Below are 22,576 nucleotides of genomic sequence, written 5' to 3' on the forward strand. Positions count from 1 at the left end.
TTAAAGGTAGAGTGATAGAAGCTATTATTCTATATGTGAACAATGAAAATTAGAATATGTGAAGCAATCAAGACAAAATTCCCAGGACATATCTATAGGACAAAGTGAACTTGTGTACAACATCAAGAGAAATAAAACCCTGAAAAATCACCACAGTAATCTGTTTCAATCCAATTCAGGACTTCTCTGAGCCCCTCCCTGAAAGTCTCAGCCCCCATCTCAGCCTCTTGGCTTACTGCTGCCCCCACACAGTAGAAGGAAAAGCACTGTGGTCCCAGCTACTAGGGAAGCAGAAGTGGAAAGGTCTCATGAGCCCAGGCGTTCAAGGCTGCAGTGAGCTATGATGATGCCACTACCCTCCAGCCTGGATGACACAGTGAGATCCTGTCTCTTAGAAAAAAAAAAAAAAAAGAAAGAAAAGAAAGGAAAGAGAAGGAAAAAAGCAAAAAAAAAAAAAAAAAAAGCCATGATTTCCACTTCAATAATTGTCTGGCAAAACAGTAAGCCAGCTTTATTGCTGGGACCATTTTATCCTTGTGCCCAAGTCTCCAAGCCTTTGGTTGCCAGCAGTACTTTAGTGTTTTGGGAGGTATTATTCCAGTATAATGGTTGAGGGTATGCACATTTGAACCAGACAGATATGGGATTGAATCTCAGCTTCACAACTTTCCAGTTATGTGACCTTTGATTTCCTTTATTTTTGAAATGGAGAGGATGATACCACTTATTCTCACAAAATTGTTGTAAGAATAAAGAGATAATTAATATATAATAAAGCCCTTAGCAAAGTGTCTCACCTATGATAAGTACTTAATATTATTATTAGTCAAGTTTGGGTCTCTGGTACTTGCTCTTACATTGTGTTCAGGCAGCCTATTTGGACCTCTGCCAACTGCCCACCCTGCCCATGCTTAGAATGGACTTTGGGAGCTACTTAAATCCTTAAATGATAACCTGGCTTCAAATCTATTCCAGATTCTCATCCCAACCTGCTAACTCTAAAATAGCCCATGGGTTATAATCTGAACTACATTTGGGACTTCGGATTCTACCCAACCATATAGGTCTGATGAGGCTACTTGGTTTACTCAGGCAGGTGAGACCCAACCTGACACTGTACAAGTCCAGGTTACACTAGGTATTCTACAGGTCAAGTGATATTTTGTTTTTTGATGACACCTGGGAATCATTGTAGATTCTTAAAGAGGAAAATGTTGTGACTGCCATGAAGAAAGCAGTCAGAGATTTAAAGCCAAAAGTTATCTTTATGTTTTTAGTTGATTAAACTGGCAATAATTTGCAGGAGCTATTTAACTTGATTAGTATACTACCTGGCATGCATTTCCTTGCTTAATAAATGCTTTTTATCAAAACTCGCCTTGTGGGCAGGCAGCCTAGGTTGATTCTAGGCCATATAACTTGACAAGTACTCTATAATTCCACATTCTATCCACCCACTGATGCTACTAAAATAACTACCAGCATTTATTGAGCATGTACTCTGTTTCAAGACATTGCATCAAACATTTAGCATGTATATTCAATTTAGCCCTCATAGCAGCCCTGTGATGTACATAGGATTACTATTTTCATTTTCACCTGAGGAAACTGAGGCTTACAGGGGTCAACTGCCCAGGGTAACACATTTAGTATGGGGAAACCAGACCAAACATAAAATCCAAGCTTGGTGCCTAAGTTCTTTTCTTATCACTATGCTAAATAATGACTTACTATTAAACAAAAGTAGGTCTAACAAAGTGTAACAAATTCAGGTTTTATAAGTGTTTAAGATCTTCTTTGCAAACTAATGTCACTAGCTGAGAATAAATTTTGTTAGGGCAGTTGTGTTTTGTCTGTGTGTGTGTGTGTGTGTGTATGTGGTGTAGGTAGGCAGGAGGATGGCAGTTGCTAGGGACACCAAAGCCATCAATTCCTAAGGAACAAAGGAGAAAAGGGGAAGAAGTAGAAGAGCAAAACAAGAAGGTTACAATTGTTCCCTTTGGTGTTCCTATGAATGAAAATGAAAATAGACCGTGGCACAAATAAAGAACCATCAGGGAGGTAGAAAGAGACGCCTCGGTTTGGGGTCCAGAGAGATCTGTCTTTGACTCTCAACTCCACCACTTACGTGCTATGGGAGCTTTGCAAATCATTTAACCTCTGTAAATGTTGCCTCATCTGCAAAATGGGGTTTAAAATAAATATTTATTCCCCAGGGCTACTGTGAAAATTAAATGAGACAAGGTAATGAGATGTTCTGGAATTAGTGGTGGTGGTTGCAGAACCTTCTGAATATACTAAAAAGCACTGAATTCTACACATTCAAGGGGTGAGCTTTATGGTATGATATTTATATCTCATTTAAAAAATTAAACGAGACATATATAGAATACCTAGCACAATGCCTGACACAGAGTAAATACAGATAGCAACAGCTATTCCTATCTCATTATTATGTGTTATCCTTATCATTTTTACAATAATGATGATTAAAAAGATGACAATTGTTATCTTTAATAGATCTGACAGCAATCTCTGTATCTTAGTAGGACAAATACATCTCCATGTGCACATTAGTCAAGAGGAGGAGATGATCGGGCAGTTTCTGTATACATTTAGATCACAGATGGGATTACTAGACAAGGAGCTCATTTGGCATCTACAGGAGGCTCAGGGGATGCTGGCAGCTAGGTCACCTTTCCAGAATGAATTGCAACTTCCCCCTTGGGCTCTATCAACACTTCTTTCGGGAGCTCTGGCTTTCTGTGGGCCCAGGTGGATACTGAAGGATCTTTGACAAATAATAGTAGAACTGCCAAAGCCACCAATAGCCAAGCCAGTTGGAAAATCATGGTGGCCTTTATGTCACTTGCACATTTATTAAGCACCTACTGGAAGGCTTAAAAAATAAGACTGTTGTTTAAAAAAGCGAAAAAATGCTGATTTGAAAATAAAGTTGTATCAACATAATTCCTTTTGAGGTTAATGGTTTGGGTTTTGTGGATCAAACATTTTTCTTTGGTTGCTTATGCAAATCGGACTAAACTTTTTCTCTGCACTTGGACAGGTCCTATCTGGCAATTTATAGATAGGCTGACCCCTCTGCAAAGCAAGTTGGTTATTGCATATGGGCGATAATGCAAGTGAGTAGGAGTGTGGGTTTTGGATGGTCAGGGATTGGAAACATATGGGTTTTATTTAATAACGTTTCCAAGTCAGGGTCCAAATTATGGATGTTTTCTTGGTATGAGTGGTAAAGTGGAGAAGGGAGAGACTAGCCACCATTTAACGCCACAGTTGGTGGTAGTTAATGGCTTGAATATTATATAAAAAACTAGACATTCTGTTTTTAGTGGAAAAAAGAAACTTGGTTCAAAGATCCTATTTGGTTATTACCTCATTTTAACTGAAAATGCTGCCAAATTATGTTATCAGAACGATCAGCAACACCTAATGGATGCTTTGAGTGTTCAAAAGTTTTCTAATAGATTTGGGTTGTGTGCTTTTTCTAATGACTATCCCTAAGGGACCATATTCTCGGGGTAATATAAATGCCACTTGCAAATTTGTAAAGATGGTGATAGGAGCAGGAAAGTGTATAAAGTTACTCAAAGTTCAACATGGCTGAAAATTAAGTTAATCCAGTACTGTGAGAAAAGTGAATTTATGTTGTTTGCTCTGTCAAACCCAACAGATAAGCTCTGTTCATGCCAATATTTGGCCACAGGTCCACTTCTCCTCCATACCTGGGCAAGGAGGTATTGGGATGATTAATGGGTGAGAATTGCTACTCCTTCCCTTTTGTGGTCCTATCATTTTTGAATCAGAGAGTGAAAATGGGTAGGGTATGACCTCCTACTGCATGCCTGTTCCTCTGAGCCTCTAGCCACTCACCTCTAACTCCAGTAAAACTCTTTATAACATATTTCTCCTCTCACACCATCTTCAGCTAATTCTGCCCATTGGAAACTGTTTTCTGGATATTGGCTATATATTGTTCTATTGAATAAAGCTCTATACAAAGGAGAACCAAGACAAAGTACCATTAGTCTGATTTTCAAGGGGCTCATAATCAGTAGGGGAGAATAATAGTAATGCTATTATCAATGCTAACAGTCGTAGTGATGGTGGTGATGACTATTGAGTACTTAATGTGTGCTAAGCACTTTAAACAATTATCTCTTTTAATCTTCATAGTAAATATTATTTGTTCATTCATTCAACAAAACAAATCAGACCAAGCCCTCTACTCTTGGAACAAAGTAAATGTGAAGCTTTGTCCACCAAGGTAGGAAAATTATCAAAGGAATAGTATCCTGGAAGTCAAGCAAAGAAAGTTTTTCAAAAAAGAGAGAGTGAAAAGGCATTTTAAATGCTGATGGTAGGTCAAGTAAGACGAGGACTGAGAGATTACCATTGTAATTAACAATGTGTTTGTCACTTGTGACCTTTATAAGAAAGGAGTGGTAGCAACGAAAGCCTGATTAGAATAGGTTCAAGAGAGAATTGGGAAAGTGGAGATTTTGAGTATAAACAAATATTTCAAGAAATTATGCTATAAGGGGAACAGGGAAATAGGATGGTAACTATAGGAGATGGTGGAGTTAAGGGAGGGTTTGATAATACTCAAATCTAATAATCAATGGAGTGCTTACTTTGTGCCAGGCACTATGTTAATTGCTTTATAGGTATTAGCCTATTTAATTATCATAACAACCCTGAAAGATAGGTAATATTATTCCCAAGTCACAGATAAATAAATTGAAGTTCAGAAAATAGCTAAGCCATTCACCTAACGCAGAGTTTCTTAACCTTGGCACTATTGACATGTTGGGCTGGATAATTCCATGTTGTGAGGGGCTGTCCTGTGCATTATAGGATGTTTAGTAGCATCCCTGTCCTCTACCCACTAGATGCCAGTATCACCCCACCAGTTGTGGCAATCAAAAATGTTCCCAGACATGGCCAAATGTTCCCTGGGGGGCAATATGGTTGAGAATCAACGGGTAAATGTGTATCATTTACACATCTAGTAAATGATAGAACCAGGGCTTAAAAGATTAGCTATCTGACTCCAAAATCCATGCTCTCAACCACTGCCCTTACTTGTACTCCCCAAATGGCAAGTTTCTCTACCCTGCTCTGGGTCCCTGTGGGCCCCTGGGAAGTGGGAAGAAAATCTGGTCTCTAGAGTGAGGGGCAACTTAGACTAAGAGATGTTTTTGTTTGCACTGCAATTAGTGTTCCTGCTCACAAGTTCCCTGGCTCAGGCTTGCATGCAGTCCCTCCCCTCCCCTCTGCTTCTCTCCTCTTCCCTCCCCTCTCCTGTCTTCTCCTTTCTACCCCATCTCGTCCCCACACCTCTTTTTCTCTCTCTCACGTGTGTGTGTGAGTACACACCACACACATACACACACATCTTGCCTTCATAATCGAGGAAAGACTTTTCAAAAACACTCTTCAGAGTTTAAGTCTATTCTTTACTGTGGGCCTGTTTCCCCATATGTAAGATGAAAGGGTCAGACTAGATGATCGCCCTTCTGGTTCTGCCATCTGTTCTGTGAGTCTAGCGCTCTCCCTTTTTTCATGAGGTAAATACTTTTGTTGGGGGGGATGAGGGGGGTGTTTGGAACAAGGGACGTTTTAGGCCTTCCAGTGTGGAAGCTGGTGCAAAGTTCCCAGGCTGCGTTTGTCTTTGTGCCGTGTTTGCTTTTTCAGAACTGCCTTCTCCTGTCGCTCAGGGTGGAGGGCCGCTCTGGCTCTGGCCGTGGCCTGGCGTGGTGGGGCGGCGGGTCAGACGGGGCAGTGTCCAGGGCTACCTTGACAGCCTGGGCTGGCAGGGGGAATTTCTGTCGCTTCTGCTCTGTTTCCCGCCTGGCCTCCAGGCCCTCTCCCTGGGCGGCCTCGCCACTGACCCTGGGAGGTCACCTCCCAACCACGGGTGGGTGATGGCGCTGCAGGGATGGCTGTGTGTGGAAACGGGTGCTGTTCTCGGGGCTCCCCGAGGAGCAAGGATCTCTCGGAGATGATGTGAAGAGCCCGTGCTGATCCCAGGGCGGGATCAGGTTCCCCTCAGGAATCTGGGAAACTCTCAAGGAGGCCCTGCGGGGGCTGGTTAAACTGTCTGGGGTCTGGGGGCATTGGGTCATTGGACTGTAAATGCAGGGAGGGGGCAGGCGGACTTGCCACATTGCAGGCTCTGGTCCCTCCAAGGGACCTTGGAAGCCTTCAAGTCTCCTTGCTCCTTTTATGAAGGAGGGGGAAGAGGGAGAGACGGACTTCCATTCTTCTCTCAGAGCTCTGGCTCAGTTTGGACTTGATTTAAAAAGTAAAATTCAGGGAGAAGTTTAAATTTCTTACTCTGGTACCAATTACAGAAGCAATGGGACCTCAGTTCTGATAATGAATCGCATCAGATCACTAAACTGTCTGCCACATGCCTCCAAAAGCAACCCACGTTAGGCATCTTGTGACTCTGTGTCCTCCTGCTGTTGAGCCTCTTCTTATGTTTGTTATCTGTGTCTTTGTGGTACCTTTGTGGTTCCTGAGGGGTCAATATTAGTATCTATGTGGATATGCAGGTTTAAGCACATTTCTGAATTCATAGAGTGTCTGAATGGGTTTTAAGAATAGCAAGTGTTGCTGTATATATGTGTGGCTTTTCTCTCTGTGTATTTTCAGTTAATAATTCTTCAACTGAATTTCAAAGGCCATGTTTAACCCCTGGCTTCCTTTCCTCCCTGAGCTTTGTGAAGTTTAAGGCTCTGTTCTTAAAGCAAAGGGGCCCTGTCTAGGGAGCCTGTTTAGACCTGTCTCTTCCTTTTGTTTGCTTTCTTTTTGTCTCTCTCTGGGGAAACCTGGCTCCTGAACCCTGGTTACCCCTTATTCCGCTCTGGGCCCCACAGCATGTTCCTCCACAGCTCCCTCCCTTGCTCATAGCTGTATTGGCATTCCCCCAGCAACTTGTGAAGGGGGCAGCAATCACTGACTCGTGTCAGCTCTGAGAGAGAACCTAACTGAAGTAATGGAATGCAAAGTCACTACAATTACTTGAACTAGCAAAGACATGTACAAGGACAGAGACCACAGTTTCTTTGATAACCAAACATATACATTAATCTCCCTTGGGGCCAAAGAAATGAGCATTTTTTCTTTTGGTCTTCAAAAATTAAAAAGTAAAACTGAGCTTATAAGGCTGAGGATAAAAGGTGTAAAGGCTGTCATAGCAAAGCCTAGGGCTTAGCTAAGTCCACAGTAGGAGCCTGCTATGGTCACAGCCAGTAATTCAGGATAAGGGCACAATTCTAAGGTACTCTGCAGACTTTTCTGCTGACCAAGCTTTAAAATCTGTTTTATATGAAACAATGACTTCCCTCTTTCATGATTCCCCAAACTCTGCCTTATACTTATAACCTCCACAATAAAATTTGTCAAGTAAGAAACAGATGCTCTTTCAGGACCCTTTGAGTTGGTCTTTCTCCCTGGGCATCGTAGTAATTACAGGAACTTTTAACATCCCAGAGAGAAAAGTATCTAATAGTCCTACCTCTGGAATCAAGACAGGATCATCTCAGTGATGCCAATTCCACTTGATTTTATGATGAATTCTCCTTAAGTGGAATCAGTACGGACTAACCAATGGGGACACTGGTTTCCAAAGAGTTAGAGAAATGTGAGGGAAAGGAGCTAGAACTATTTTCCAGCTAATTTTTTAAAAATTAAAACGTCATACATTCATCTAAAGTGAAGACTAGGTCACATCATCAAATCACTAGTTTGGGTCTCTCTCTCTCTCTCTCTGTGTGTGTGTGTGTATTCAGGAATAGAGAAAACCACTGAAAGAAAGCACATAAGCAGCAGAAAAAACAAAGTTTCCATTCTGTTGTGCTAGGGGGTCTTGGACATGCCACTTACATCTAAAAATAGGGAGCTTAGTGTCTGCCTATCATGTCTCTTACTCCAATCCACCCTGGATAACCCTCACCAAATTAATATTTCTAAAGAAATATTTTTTGTCATAATATTTTAAAAAAGAGATAGCTTAATTACTCCAGACCATACCAATCTATCCATTTGAGGTTTCATGATTTACCATTTAGACTTTTAATCAGATGCAGTGATGGGTAGTCAAACATTGGCGTGTGTGTGTGTGTGTGTGTGTGTGCATAGCTGCCCTAAGTAGAAGTCTGGTACTTATGAAATGTTTGCATTCCCCACAGTGCCTGCACCAATATTTAGCCCCCAGAGTACTTTCTTAAATGTTTTTCTAGGGGGCTTGAACCTCCCAAAACACAATGAGATAAAAGAAAATACAGAACATAGTCTAGGACTTCCATCTCTAAAAGTAAAGATGGTCATTAAATAATTGGCTATGTGCCTCATTTGTTAAAATAAAAGCTCTTTTGAAAAGATGATAGTGAAGCAAATTTCTGCAAAGCAATGCACATTTTTCCATCAACTTCTACTATAGCTTAGAGAGTTGCTGTGCAATTAATTTTCTTAAACATTCTTGGAAGACTTCCATTAATGCGAGTCTTCTCAAAGTAGACACCAAATTACTTCCCTGACATATACTTGGTAATTTCATCTCCACACGTTTTTAACTCCATTGCAGTGAACTTTCATACAGTCAGTGGCCTACATAAAGGGACAGACACACATTAGAGCTGTGAAAACTGACATGACTCCTCACAAAACTTGTAATCACATATGAAAAACAGGCTTTCCTTAAGCTTGGAATTCATTTCTTAAATCTTTAAAAGAGAAGGATATTAGAAAAACACTTTAAAACCCAGACAGGGATATAAATGGATGCTATACACGCAGTCAGGAATTACTACTCACTAGGGTAGAGGACGAAGGGCAATTGATTTGTTGATATCTCGTGGATGTCTTCCTAGCAGATTTTCTCCACTCCAAGTATTCCTCCAATCACAACAATCTGATTGCAATGAGTAATGCAGGGAGCTCAGCTGATTATGGCCACAAAGGTTTCAGAGGCCATTTGACATGGTGGAAAGAACACTATGGAGGGGAATTGAACACTTGATTTAAATCTCAGTTATGTCACTTACAAGAGATCTTGGGACGGTCTCTTAATCTCTCTGAAACTTTCTTCCAAGCTCATTCATAATTAAAGTGAGGGAAAGAGCATTCATAGGCATGCCAGGAAAGCCTTTTGTAACCTATGATGTACCTCTTGAGGGCTGGATCCAACCTTCCAGGCTTGCAATTGTATTATTTTATAAGTTCCTTTGGTGTTTCACTTCTCCCAGTTCCTGAGATCTCCATTGCTTTATTCTATGTGAAATTGTCAAGGTGAAGCTCTAAAGTTGGTTGCATGACTATGCTATAAGGAAAGAACAAGAGACTTTGTGACAGTTATTTTTCTCTTATCCAGAGTTCTTTTGCCTCTGTTTGTGGGCCCCCATCTATTTTAAGTATGGTTTAGGCCAGTGGTCTCCAAATCCTTTTGATTGCACACCCTCTTTCAATTAGAAAAGCTTTGAGCATGCTTCCTCAAAACATGTATATTTATACATTATTAACAATTATATAAATCATACACATGTCCTAATCTCTCCCCCGTGTATTAATGATAATATATATAAAATGAAACACACAGTAAATAAAAAGTGTAAAAGGATGAGACAAAGATGAAATAAACAGCATGTTAAATGTCTTGTTAATTGTGATGGCTTTATTATATTCTTAGCTAATACCTCAAGGCACAATATATACTTAGGGCAAGATCTTTCATCATTGAGAATTGATATAAATCCATATTTCATATAGTCTTCTTCATTATTCTTGCAATATGTTTTTGCTGACTTCTTGTCAGGTGTAATTAGATTACCATGGTTTTTACCTCATAATGAGGCTGATAAAAAACTCATTTTAGGAGTAGAAGTGTGAGCTCTGCCATGTGCTTACATTACTAGTATTATCCCCAATACATGGTCTATTTGCAGGAATCTTAAGCTGCTTGTCCATTTTGTGAGGGTTAAATGTCGTTAGATAATATCCATAAATCTACTTAACTAGGTCCAAGGAAACATCAATATCTCTGGTGTACATTCAGGAAAAAAAGTAAGGGCCCCAAGGACACCCCTCCATCTTGTGGAGCTCCCACTCTTCCCTCAGGATACCTTACAGAGTATGCGCAACAGGAAAGCCGAAGAAAGCCAACTCAACTGATGAGGACGCCAGTGAAAATACACAGGTTACATATAATAGTAATAATAATAGTCTAACACATAGCATTTAGTGAACCACACAGCTTTAAACACTTTACATAAATTATTTAATCCTAAATCTTAATTTCTTTCTAGTGTCTCTCAAATTAAATGTAAACAGAAATTTTCATATTTTCTTCTATACCCAACAGATTGACCTGCATGCCCTCCCCCCTCCACCCCTCAATTTGCAGACCACTTATTCAGGCCCTGAGATTAAGAATCTTTGGATAAGTGGGATGCCTCTATAAAGTACATTGCAGCAACTCCTCCCTGCTATCCTGCTGCTGCAGTTTTCATGTGTGCTGATAAATGACAAAAAATAGAAACTGGCGTCAAAGATAAGTGACATAGGAAGCAATCCCAGGCAACTGAAGGCAGAAGGGAGAAACTAGGTGAGGAGGAGGCCATGGTGGAGAAACCAGGAATGAGGGATGGAAAGCTAGAAATGGAGCAAGAGGGAAGGAAGTCTTGAGGGCGAAAAGGGGAAGTTAGAGACTAGGGAGGAAAGGAAGAACAAGAAGCAAAAAGGGGCACACATCTGGCAACTGAAGGAGGGGGTAGACTAGGAGGAGATAATATGTCGCTTGTTGACCTGCAAGATGCTCACCCATGTCTTAATATCTGATGTCTCTGTCATATGACTTAGCAGGGACAGCAAAAGGAAAACTGAGTGGTCCCCCAAAATTTGTGATTTGTGCACACAGATACGCAGAGTGAGCATGGCTCCTCTCATCAGAGAGGCACATGAAATTTATTCAAGCAATGCAAGGACAGGGCAATGCTTCATTTAAAGAGTGAGTTTCTAAAGCTAGAACGGTAAGCAGAATGACTCCCAGGCAAGGCAGGGAAGATTTTGTCGGGTTTTGGTGAAGAGAAATTCCTGTGACTCTTCAAATCACACCATCTAGATGACCAAGGAAGGGGAGTCCTGCACATTCCTGCAGAAGCACAATTTCAGCTGTCAGGAGCGTCTAGAAGCAGCAGCAGTAAAGAAGCCACAGCAAATGAGTTATATCTGAGGCAGCTGCCAATACACCATTCAGAGGATAGGACATTGTCAAACATCACCTTCCATATCTCACTTCAATACTAGAAAGCACGATAATGCACTCTAGGGGCAAGGAACCATCAGGGTACAGTAATGTGGTGTCTGACTTAGATTGTCAGAGCTTGCAGGTCCTTTGAGATCACACATCCCAAATCTCTCATCCCACCTATGGGAAAACTGAGACCTTGAGAGGGGAAAGCACCAAACCAAAGTCATCCAGTTGGCAAAGCTCACGCATGACACTTAGGTCTCTGGATAGTTAAAGCAGTGTTCTTCTCTCCACAGCTGTGTATTTATCTATCTCCTTCTCCAGCTCCTTGGCTCTTCTCTAGCAGAAGCCTCCCTCACTAGTACATATAATATATTCCATAAATCCTGTAATGTCACAATACAATCAAATAAATGATTAAGATAACCACGAACATCTGCAGGGCTATGATTGCATCTTGATTCAGTGCAGAGACACACGTTTTAACACTATCATTAATTATCCTGAACCGAAAGAACCATATGTAAATATACAAAGACCTCTGATTTTCTAACCCCTCCCTAACTACCACCTAGTGGCTACTTCTCTGCTCAGAAGTTACTTCCCCCCTCCCACAAGGAAGAGGAACAAGACCATCAAATTTGCAAAAGGTTAAGAGGTTTTTAATGAAAGGTTTGGTGGAGAGGAGGGTGGAAACAATGTCACAAAGAAAGTTAGGGATTACCTTTGACTCACAATTATTCATTAATGTTCTCATCTTGGAGAAAGAATGAATTGCTGGAAGTAAAAGATAAGCATTTTGCCAAGTACCTTGCATTGTTAGGTATAGAGTAAGAAGCAATCAAGCAAAAGAAGAGGCCAGGTCAAAAACTCAGAGGAGTTAAGGAAAGCAGAATCCCAGAGAAAATGTGTGGGATGTGTGGTCCTTGCAGCTAACAGGAGCTAAAGAAGATGTGAAAATGACTGCCCCAGCTCTTTGCCTTCTTTCAGCAGCAGGGATTACTCCCTCAACAGGAGACTTCCCATCAACTTCACAGAATCCTAACAGCTAATCCTGGATGTGGAGAGTAGGGCTAGAACCACACCTATGCAAAATTGCTTGGTCAGTTGGTCAGTCTTTCATGAGACAGTGTGTAGAGCCTACGGACTCTGCAGAGTCTAAGAACACTGTCTCTGCCCTTTAGTTGTTCTTAAGATAGTGGAGAGCAGACAAGTGAAGAGAAATGATGGTAAGAGTAGATAACCCCAGCCTGGCAGATTGTGGAAATCTTCCCAAAGAGATGAAATCTGTGCTCAGTTTTAAAGGATGGAAAAATAGAAGCAAGTCAACAGAGAAAGGGCAGAGCTAGTGGAAGACTAGTATATGTAGAAGGGGTGGCAAGTATAAAACCTGCAACACATTAAACAACACAGTAGCTCTGAGAACTATAAATAGTTCAGTGAACTCATACGTTTTTTGAAAATATTTGTCTTGTTTTGTTTTCTGAAGTGAGGAGGGTTCCTAATAATGAGAGATAATATTGGAGAGGTAGTCCAGGGCCAGGTAATGAAGGACTTTATAGGTTTTCTAGAGTTAGGATTTTATTGTGAAGTCCATGGGGGAGCCATTGAAGGACTTTAAGCAAGAGTTTCATGATACATATTTGTGTTTTGGAAAGATTATGGCAGGACAGTGGCACATTGATGGGGGAGAGTGAGATTAGAGGCTGAGAGATCAGTCTTGAGGTTATTGAGGTAATTCTGGCAAGAAATTATATAAGCCTAGATTGGAGAAATGGGTACGGAGAGAAGTGTATGTATTCGAGCTCAATTTCAGAAGACAAATGGACAGGACTTAATGATGGATTGGAGGTAGTAGGGAAAGGAAAGAGAAGACAAGCATGACTCCCAGTTTTCTGGCTTGAGCAGCTCAGTGCTTGTTGATGCCATTTGTTGTGATGGGGAAGATGTGGATAGAATTTAGGAAGCAGTACATCTGGTGGGGGTTGGTAATGGAGTTCTGTATAGACATGTTTATGGTGCCAGTGAAATCCAAGCAGAGATATCCAGCAAGAAATTGACAATGCCAATATGAAACTAAGAAGAAAGATCTGAACTAGAGCTAGAGATTCAATATTTATCATTGTATGGATGGTGGCTGAAATCCCTGCAGTATATAAAACCACCCTGGGAGAGGCCTACACTGAGAAGAAAAGTGGGATGAGGACAGAATGCTGGGGGATCCCAATCACAGTAGGAAAATAACTAGGAAAGGACAGCATAACATTCAAGGGAGCAGAAAGTTTCAGGAGAGAAGGAGGTGTCTTATATAGCAGGGCCATCAAGGAAGATAAGGAATGAAAAATATCCATTGGATTTGGCAACAAGTAAGTTAGTAATGATTACTGTCAGCAATAGGGCCAGCCCACAGATGTCTGAGGAGTGAGAGGGCAAATATTTGTCATGAAATAAGGCACAAAACTTAAGTGCAGGCAGCTGGAGCAAGGCCTGGCCACCCAAGGAGGTGATATACAATATGAGCTTTCATGTTGGAGCAGTAGAGGACAAAGACATTGGTGTGTGTAGTAGTGGCTAGTCAGGAGAGGGGCATGAGGGGATACACAGAGAGGAGGAAAGATGTACATTGCAATTTCCTAATTCAGGATAAAATGGAAAGGCTTCTTGGTAGCCATGGCATCAGTCAGCTGACACAGGGAATGCCAGATGTTTGCAGGAGGAGAATAAATTGAAGGGCTAATTGTTAATGCATCTAGGTTCTGGAATTCATGGGAAACACATTTTGTGGCAGTGGAACAGCAGGATGCAGGCAGGAGATGAGGAATTAAGAAACCTGGGCTCAGTTTCTCATGAAACTCAGGCTAACTTCATAAACTCTCAAGCTAGGCATAAAGTCCCAAGTCATAAAATGGGGGACAAACAGCCTTTACCTAGAGGGCAATCCAAGCATTCCCCATGGTTTTGGATTATCTGTGATAATGCTTCTTTAGATGGCATGGATAATTAGGGGGTCACCATGTTTTAGATAAACACCAGAACAATGTTAAAACAGGGAAAACTCTAAAAGAGTATTAAGGAATACTAGGCTCAGAAGAAAACAAACTACTCCCTCCTCCCAACCCCAACTTCAGACAAACACACACTGATGGAGTATAATGCAGAGATAGCTTTCAGATCTAGTAGGGAAAAAAAGAGAAGTGTTGGAAATGTCAACCTAAAATGTTTTGTTTGATCAAGTGGCAGGGGAAAAAATATCAGGGAAGAGAACAACCCGAAAGAATAGTTCTTCCAGGTAATAACACCTAACTCCTAAGAAAGAAAAGTGAAAGTCATATATTAAGTTCAAATCTGAATATCTGGGGGAAAATGCCTTTATTTAACACTATGAGGCAGGTCATTTTTAAAGATTGCCATTCTCTTAAAGTTGGCTAAATAAGGTTTAGCTACTAGCAGGCTGGTGACCTTGGGCAAGTTACTTACCAGTTTATTTGTTGCATACATACAGGATTACAGCCCCTGAAATAAGATGTTTTGGAAACTGCAAAGCAGTGCACCAACATTAGGTAGGGACTTTTACCAGGCAGGGCATACCTTTGAGAAATTGGTTTGAGATAGCTTCAGCCAAAAAGGGTTGGATTGCAGTTTTGCAGGAGTGCTAGGTGTTGTGTAAATGTCCTAGTCAGTTCAAGAGGACTTTGGCAAAGGAAAAGTACACACTGCCCAGCAAGCTATGCGCTTGATGTTTCCCCAAGGCAGGGGGCAGGCCTGCCAAGGGCTGCAGCATATCTCGGGGTGACCCAATGTTCCGTTCCCCTCCCAGCTCAAGAGGAACAGCTTGAAATATAAATGGGGCCCTCTGCTCAGCTAAGGAAAACAGTCCCAAATCTTTCTGACATCTGCACACAAGGGGTACTGAGGGACTGTCCTGCAGGGTCAATAGTGCTGGGGCCAGTTTAAACAATTCTGCTTGGCCCTGGGAAGGTAGGAGGAAAGGGAGGATGACTAAACAGGACCTGGTGGTGCTTCAAGCATCCATGTTCACTTTTCTGCGTGAGCATCGGTCTTATCTATTTGGGAAATAGGACATTCCTGCTCTTGACTCATGAAATATGGCTTGGTCTGGTTCAGTAACTTTGACAAACATTCTTTGAAACTTTAGACTTTGCAAATACATTTTTAGGAACATATTTGACAGTGTGGAGTCTGTGTCTTTTAAATATTGAGGGAAAAATCTGTGCAGTGATATTCTAATTTCCTCCATCCCCCATCCCCTCAGCCACTCAGATGTTTTCAAAAGAGAAGCCAGACTAAGGCTCCAGATGTTTGAAACCTAAATGAGGGCTCCTCATGAAATAAATCTACCGCCCTCCATTTCCAGAGATCAAAATCTTAGCCAGGGGTTTAACAATGAGGTCACTGTAGGCATGTTTTCCTGGTGTAGGACTGACCTCAGATCAGATATATAAGATTTTCTACTTTTAAAGGCTCCCCAACCCAACAAACAGCCCAGAGCTTCTCAGTTTACTGGTTGTTGTGTCTAACTGCTTCTCACCCTGCCACAATCCATCAGGAAATGTCCCTTTGTGTCAAACCTCAAATCTCACTTGCATCGATTTGGGTCATTTTTATTTGCTGTATCTTTGCAGAGGTAAAGTAAGTCAATAAGAATCATCAGTTAGGAAAGTGGCTAGAGAATATGTCCAGGAAATTCACAGAAGACATATGAATTTCCAGGTAATATGTGAAAAGACATTTAAACTCAGGGAATTAGAATGATTTTCACTCATTATATTAGCAAAAATATCAAGTGTTGGCAAGGGTGTAGAAAGATGGGCATTTTTGTGCAATGCTGGTGGGAATATAAATTGGAGAATACTTTGTAGCCTAATTTGTCAGTGGCTTTGAAGGTTAAAAATGTCTATTACCCTTCTACCAGGTAATTATGATCCTTAGTATCTATGCTAGAGATGTATCTATGCTTGAGCTAGTATCTATGCTTGAACACAAGGAGGCTTGCTCTAAGATTTTCACTGTAGCTCTGCCATTTTACAAATAGCAAAAATTTAGAAACAACCTAAGTAGCAGTCAAAAGGGTGGCTGAATTAAACTATGGGGTAGAGAAAAAGATCTTAAGGACACGTTAAGTTTACAAAAAGGGCCCAGAATATATACTTAGAATTCTATTTTGGAAAAGAAAATCAGATAATGAGACTATTTTTAAACATAGGTGTACATATCTCTGATTATGTATGGAAAAAGATAAGAAAGACAATAATGGCACTGAGATAGCATCAAGGGAGATTTTTGCTTTGTCTATACTGCTTGCATGTTATTCAAGAATGTGTTCATATATTTATTGTGAAATTTTTTTTCTAGAATGTTTCAGAGGTGAGGGCATGGGTCTTGGTGGCTACAGTGAACATGTCTTCCGTGAGAGGCAGCAGTAGATAAGCTGGTGACGTAAATAGATGAGAAATCAAAGGACCCAGATAAAGGCCTGGAATCTGTCATCACTTTGCTATGTGATCCCAGGAAGTAATTTTCCTTCTGAGTCTGTTTCCTCTGTACAATCAACAAATAAGATGTGAAGCTTACTAAGATACCTTCCCTTTCTCATATTTTACGATTCTCTAAGTCCATGTTTTTAATGTAGAATGCATCTAGTCCCCTTTGATGAGAAGATGGATTTTTATTCTCTTCCTTCAAATTCTGGCATAGTTTGACATTTTACTTTACCCCAAATGTAAGATAATGAAAGAGAAGGTGGAAAGGTCACTGTGTTCCCTGTTTGGCTATGGGTTTGAAAGTTTGGTTGACCTATTTATACTACTACCTTATTTTGACAGTATAAGCCCTTAGGCTTGTTTGAGTGTGATGAGAGTGTATTCACAATGCTAGAAATGGGAAGTTCTGAACTCTGTAGGATGGCCGTTAATCCTGGAAACACACACACACACACACACACACACACACACACAGATGGAGCATCCCTAGTCCAAAAATCCAAGACCCAAAATGCTCCAATGAGCATTTCCTCTGAGTGTCACATCAGTACTCAGGAAATGTTGGGTTTTGAAACATTTCAGATTTCAGATTTTTGAATTAGGGATGCTCAACTTGTGTATGTGTCTAATTTTTTTTTCAGATTGAACCCCTTTCAACACTTTTCCTGGGTTATAATAAAAATGCATTTATTTCAGTGAAAATCATAGATACAAATATCTAGGGGCTATGCATATTCAGGGATTGATAGAAATGTTGTGTCAATGACTGAGTTCATTGCAATTTGCACAACAATTTGAACTGTGCATTGCTAATGAGGGACAATACATGGACTGTGTCACAACATTTTAAAACGTATCCTATGTTGTAATTTAATACCTATAAACCATTCTTTATGTATCGTCACCTATATTTCTGGACTTTATGGCTACCCTGTTCTCTTGAGTCTATCACTAACAAGCAGGGTGATTTTGGACAAGTCACATCCACAGTCTGTAGATAACAATTGGAACACCTGTTCCCCAGACTGGGAGGGAAGAATCAAGTGAGCTATGAAAATGTACACTTATCTACAAACATTGTCACAATCTGGCTCTCTACAACCTAATTGGCTTTTGGAAAAACTCCAGATGAAACTCTGAGGAAACCTTGGCATTAAGTGAATGAAGGAAACCTCTTCTTGGTACCTCAGAGAGTTTGACCAATCTAACTCTGACTATCATTAGTTAGCAAAGCTCTTCCAGCTGGTCCTCATCACTTTGCTTGTTCCATGAGGTCATAAGAGTAAATTCTAAGCAGTTTATTTCTAAAGAAAACAGGTAACAGCTCCCATGCAACTATTTGTCTTTCAACAATGAAATAAGCAACTTACTCTCGCTCCTTTCTCAGGAAAACACTGACAGCTCCGTCTGCAGTCTTGGCCCCCACATGGCTTTCCATAAGACTTCTCTCCCTATTAAAAAAAGGAAAAAGTTAATAAACCATGTGAACCAAGATGCAATGTTGTCCCAGCAAACCTAACTCTTAGCTTCTTTACCAAGTAAATCTATTGCAGCTTAATGATCTTATCTGGTATTGTCAGTAGTCAAATGAAAGAAAAACTAATCTTAAGCTAGCATCCTTTTAGGTCAGGTCTATACCTCATCAAATAAATAGCCGGTTTGGGAACTTTGCTTTAGACACCTCCTCACTGGTAGAAATTCCAGGCACAATATACAACAGAATATCTTTACCTGGGGGCTGGAAATGGACTCCAGACATATTCCTGTGAAAACAGGTGTCCAGTGACTTATGGATTTGCACTCATTGGTAAAGAAGTAGCTGTAGCAGATAACTTGAGTGAAATTCAAGTGCTAGATATGTAGTGACAAATGAAAATGGCTACCTTGTACTCTGCTCTCAGAATTGTTCTCCTCAAACTCCATTTCAGCACACCATTCACACCTTACAGTGGCACTCCCATGCCCAGTTAGTCAGATCCAAATTCCTCAGTTGGTAATTTACAGTACCCCCCAAGCTCTCTAACTTCATTTTTCCCTCTCCTCTGATTGATGGTGATGATTGCTAGCTGAATTTCTGCAAGGCACCCACATGACCTGACATGTGCTGATCCTCACCAACCTCATGTCCTTTCTCTCTGGCTCATTCTGCTTCAGTCACACAGGAGGGCGTTCATTCTGTTCATTAAAAACATCAAGCCTGTTCCTGCCTCAGGGCCTCTGCCCTCGCTGTTACTTTTTTCTGCAATGTTCTTCTCCTAGATATTTTTTAAAAATCCTGGCCTCTTTTCATCACTCAGGTCTCAGTTCAATTGTCCATTCTCAGAGAGGTCATTGCTGAGTCTCCTGTTACTTCCAATCACATCATTTCATTACCTTTTCATCGTTAGACATTCTGTTTACTCTTACTAGAATGTAAGCTTCATGTAAGTAGGGACTTCATTGTTTTGTCCAACACTGCATCTCCAATGTCTAAAACCATGGATGACACTCAAGGAATTTTTGGTGACTATATTAATGGAGTTAGGATTTGAACTCAGGTCTAACTCCAAAGTCTTGACCTTAACCCTTAAGCTTTAGTGTTTTCTAAGTCCTTTGTCTACCAGAACCTCAATACAAGGACTCAACAATGAGAAAAACTGCCATTCTGACCATATCCACCTTGGGAAAAAAGCAAAACATAAATTCTAACTGTTATCTGTAACAAGAACTTTAACTCTGGGATGGATTTAGTACCATCCAACTTTTTTGTTTAATGTTGGATGTTTTTTCCAAAGAGAAAGGCATATTTATGAGCTGACCTCATGCTTAATCATTCTTGCCTCTGTATACTGTGTGCCTTTTCCTAATTCCTAGAGAGCACTGTGAATTTCTCAGATGGTCTCTTATCTCTTTAGACATTCCCACAACACTTTATCATCACAATACCTTGGTAATAAGGTAAAGATGGCAAAGCTATGACAAAATACTACTATTTTAGATTCCAAACAGCTTCCTTATACGTTATATTTTATCTCTCTTATAAGCCCTTGACATGGTAAGTGTTATTGCACACTTTCCAGTTTACCTTCCATTTTATGGAATATAGGACAGGCAAGTTTTAATAAAGGTGAGATCAAGAGGTACTCTGGCAGGAGGAAGCTAGGGGCTGGAATACAAGAGAGAACTGAGAGAGCGGCATTGAATTTTATCTTCACCTATGCTGACACCCTTGTCTAATGTTGAGTACTATATTTCTTGGTATTATGGATAATTTGTATTTCCTTCTCCATACATTTCTGTGTTTTCTAAGCAGTCTTCAACAAGCACATATAATTATTAAGAATACAAAATAATACATGATATTAAGTGATAAAAGTCATCCCCTTCAAGGAAGAGAACATGACAGGGGTTGCCAAAGTTGAAATGGCATCTATTTGGAGCTATGGCCTACTTCCAAACAATGTCTGTTTGAGTGTTCCATAAAATTGGTCTATAGTAGATGAAAAATTTCCAGACCCCTCAAGCATGGAGCAAAGAGGCTGGAAGCAAGGGAACTGGATAAGACAGGGAAAAACAAACCAATAGCAGGAGCTGAACAAAACCATAAGAATCAGAAGCTAAGGTTTCTTAGGAACTCGCCAGAACAAGGAGGCAAAGACACTCAGCTAACAGACAGGAAATCATCACTGTCCTTTGTCATGAGGAAAGTAACCAGAGAAGCCCTGTTAGCCACAAGGCAATTTCCTGTAATGCCAGCCCTGGCAGTTTCCCCAGGAGTCTTCAATTACAGTGAGGTGGGAGGAGTGAAGGCAGGCTTCCAGGGAACATGACCAGACTAGACCTGAGAAGCCTCTGCCTTATCCTGGCTTGTCTGAGGACACTCCACCCGCTGCTTGACCAGGCCATGTGGCTGGTGTCATTTCCACCTTGGAATGCTCTCCCTTTTCTCTCAAGATCAAACCCATCTTATACCCAAGAAAATTAAAACTGGAAAGGCTTTGGGAGATCATCTAATACAGTGGTTCTTAACTCTATCCGAGCAGTACTTTATTATTTTTATTACAGTTATTACTCTCCCTTGCTATCCTAAAAATAAATCCATAGGAATAAGTTACGATAAAAATGTAAGCAAAAATTTTTTTTTTAAATCTTATTATTATTATACTTTAAGTTTTAGGGTACATGTGCACAACGTGCAGGTTTGTTACATATGTATATATGTGCCATGTTGGTGTGCTGCACCCATTAACTCGTCATTTAGCATTAGATATATCTCCTAATTAAGCAAAAATTTTAAAAGCACATATTATGCCCTAACTGTATTGCAAAGAAAAAAAAGAAAAGTCATTTATAATAAAAAGATATGTATTTCAATATATAAAAGCTCATACATGGCTATATTAGAAGATGTCATGAAGTGGTAGTCAGAGGCCAACAGCTCTATAGAGAATTATTATGAATGTAACAGGCTGCTGACACAGAATGACACTGGGATGTAGTATTGATGATTCAAGTATCATGAACGCAGTTGCTATTAGTAAGTGCAGTGATTCTCTCAAATGATAAACAACTCATGGTGATGATCGTGGCTGGGGGGCAGGAAGTACAATCTTCCCTTTATTTACTGGGCAGTTTTATTTGTAACAAGAAAACCATGAAAAACTTCATTTCAATATGTAAAATGTGGTTATGTTCTAGACTTAAATAATTATAAACAGAGTTTTCATCTCCATGAATATCCAGAGGTCTTCTCTATCCTTCAGGATGCATAGTATTCAGAACACCTATCATTCCTGGCAGCCGCCTAGTAAGTGTCCCTGACTCCCTGATCATTTTGACAATCACAAATGGCCTCACAAGTTCCAAAATACCTCCTGGGGTGTACTTTTGTTAAGAAGTATTGGTCTAATCCAAATCACCCATTTTACAGATGATAACACTGAAGAAGATTATTTTGGCTTGGGTCACACTGTTAACAAGTGGATTCTAACACTTCTGAACATAACGCAATATTCTTCCTACTGTTCCGTACCTCTCAAGGCCAAATTCAAGTTCTATATTTTCCATGACCACTTCAGCTTCGGTGAACCACAACAATACTCACTAAGTCCCATTCACTGGGTAAGTGTCTCATGTTGTTATGGGAGAGTCTTTGCAATGTTCCTAAGGTTGCATAGATGAGAGTCTTGTTTCCTCATTCAGACCATAACGTTTATAAGGGAAAAGTCAATTTATTTTACTCCTTTGTATAAAACCACAGTGTTAAGGGGCAAAACTATGTTCTAGCCAATATCTGAGGCAGTATCCCTTAATTAGGAATATAAGTTCTGGAGTCAGTCTGTACAGGTTTAAATCCCAGCTCTAATATTTCTGAGTTGGATGAACTTAGGCAAGTGACTTTATCTCTCTGAAACCCAATTTTCCTATCTGTAAAATGAGGATGGCAACAGTATCTACTGTATAGAGTTTGATTGAAGGACTCAATAAGATTAAGCATGCAAAACATAGTACCTGGCTCATAGTATGCACTAAGTGTCAGCTGTTATTATTATATTAACATTAGCTATACTAGACTACTCAGCATTTTTTGCAACATTCTGGTCTGTCTCAGGAGCTCCTTATCAAGTGCTGTGCACTGGTATGATCATGCCAGTTTGTCTATAGCTGATGTTCACTTTGCTTGGTCAGGATGTCCATTTGGATTTGTTGATGTCTGTATATGTAATTATCTGAATCAAGAACATAATCACATTTTATACATTGAAATGAATTTTTCATGGTTCTACTGTTACTGAATAAAAATGCCTAGTAAATAAAGGGA

At 40.3% G+C, this 22,576-nt stretch overlaps 1 protein-coding gene across 3 annotated transcripts in view; it reads right to left on the reverse strand.

The window, feature by feature from the left end:
- The window catches only part of COL4A6 (collagen type IV alpha 6 chain), a 276,876-nt gene that overhangs the window by 131,160 nt on the left and 123,140 nt on the right, over positions 1 to 22,576 (reverse strand). For all 3 annotated transcript variants that reach the window (XM_063660364.1, XM_054472576.2, XM_054472577.2), the window contains one exon: positions 18,147 to 18,227. In XM_063660364.1, coding sequence (XP_063516434.1) covers positions 18,147 to 18,227 — 81 coding nt within the window. The remainder of the gene's footprint in view (positions 1 to 18,146; positions 18,228 to 22,576) is intronic.

Source organism: Pongo pygmaeus, chromosome X (genome assembly GCF_028885625.2).
Source record: "Pongo pygmaeus isolate AG05252 chromosome X, NHGRI_mPonPyg2-v2.0_pri, whole genome shotgun sequence".
Taxonomy (NCBI): Eukaryota; Metazoa; Chordata; class Mammalia; order Primates; family Hominidae; genus Pongo; species Pongo pygmaeus.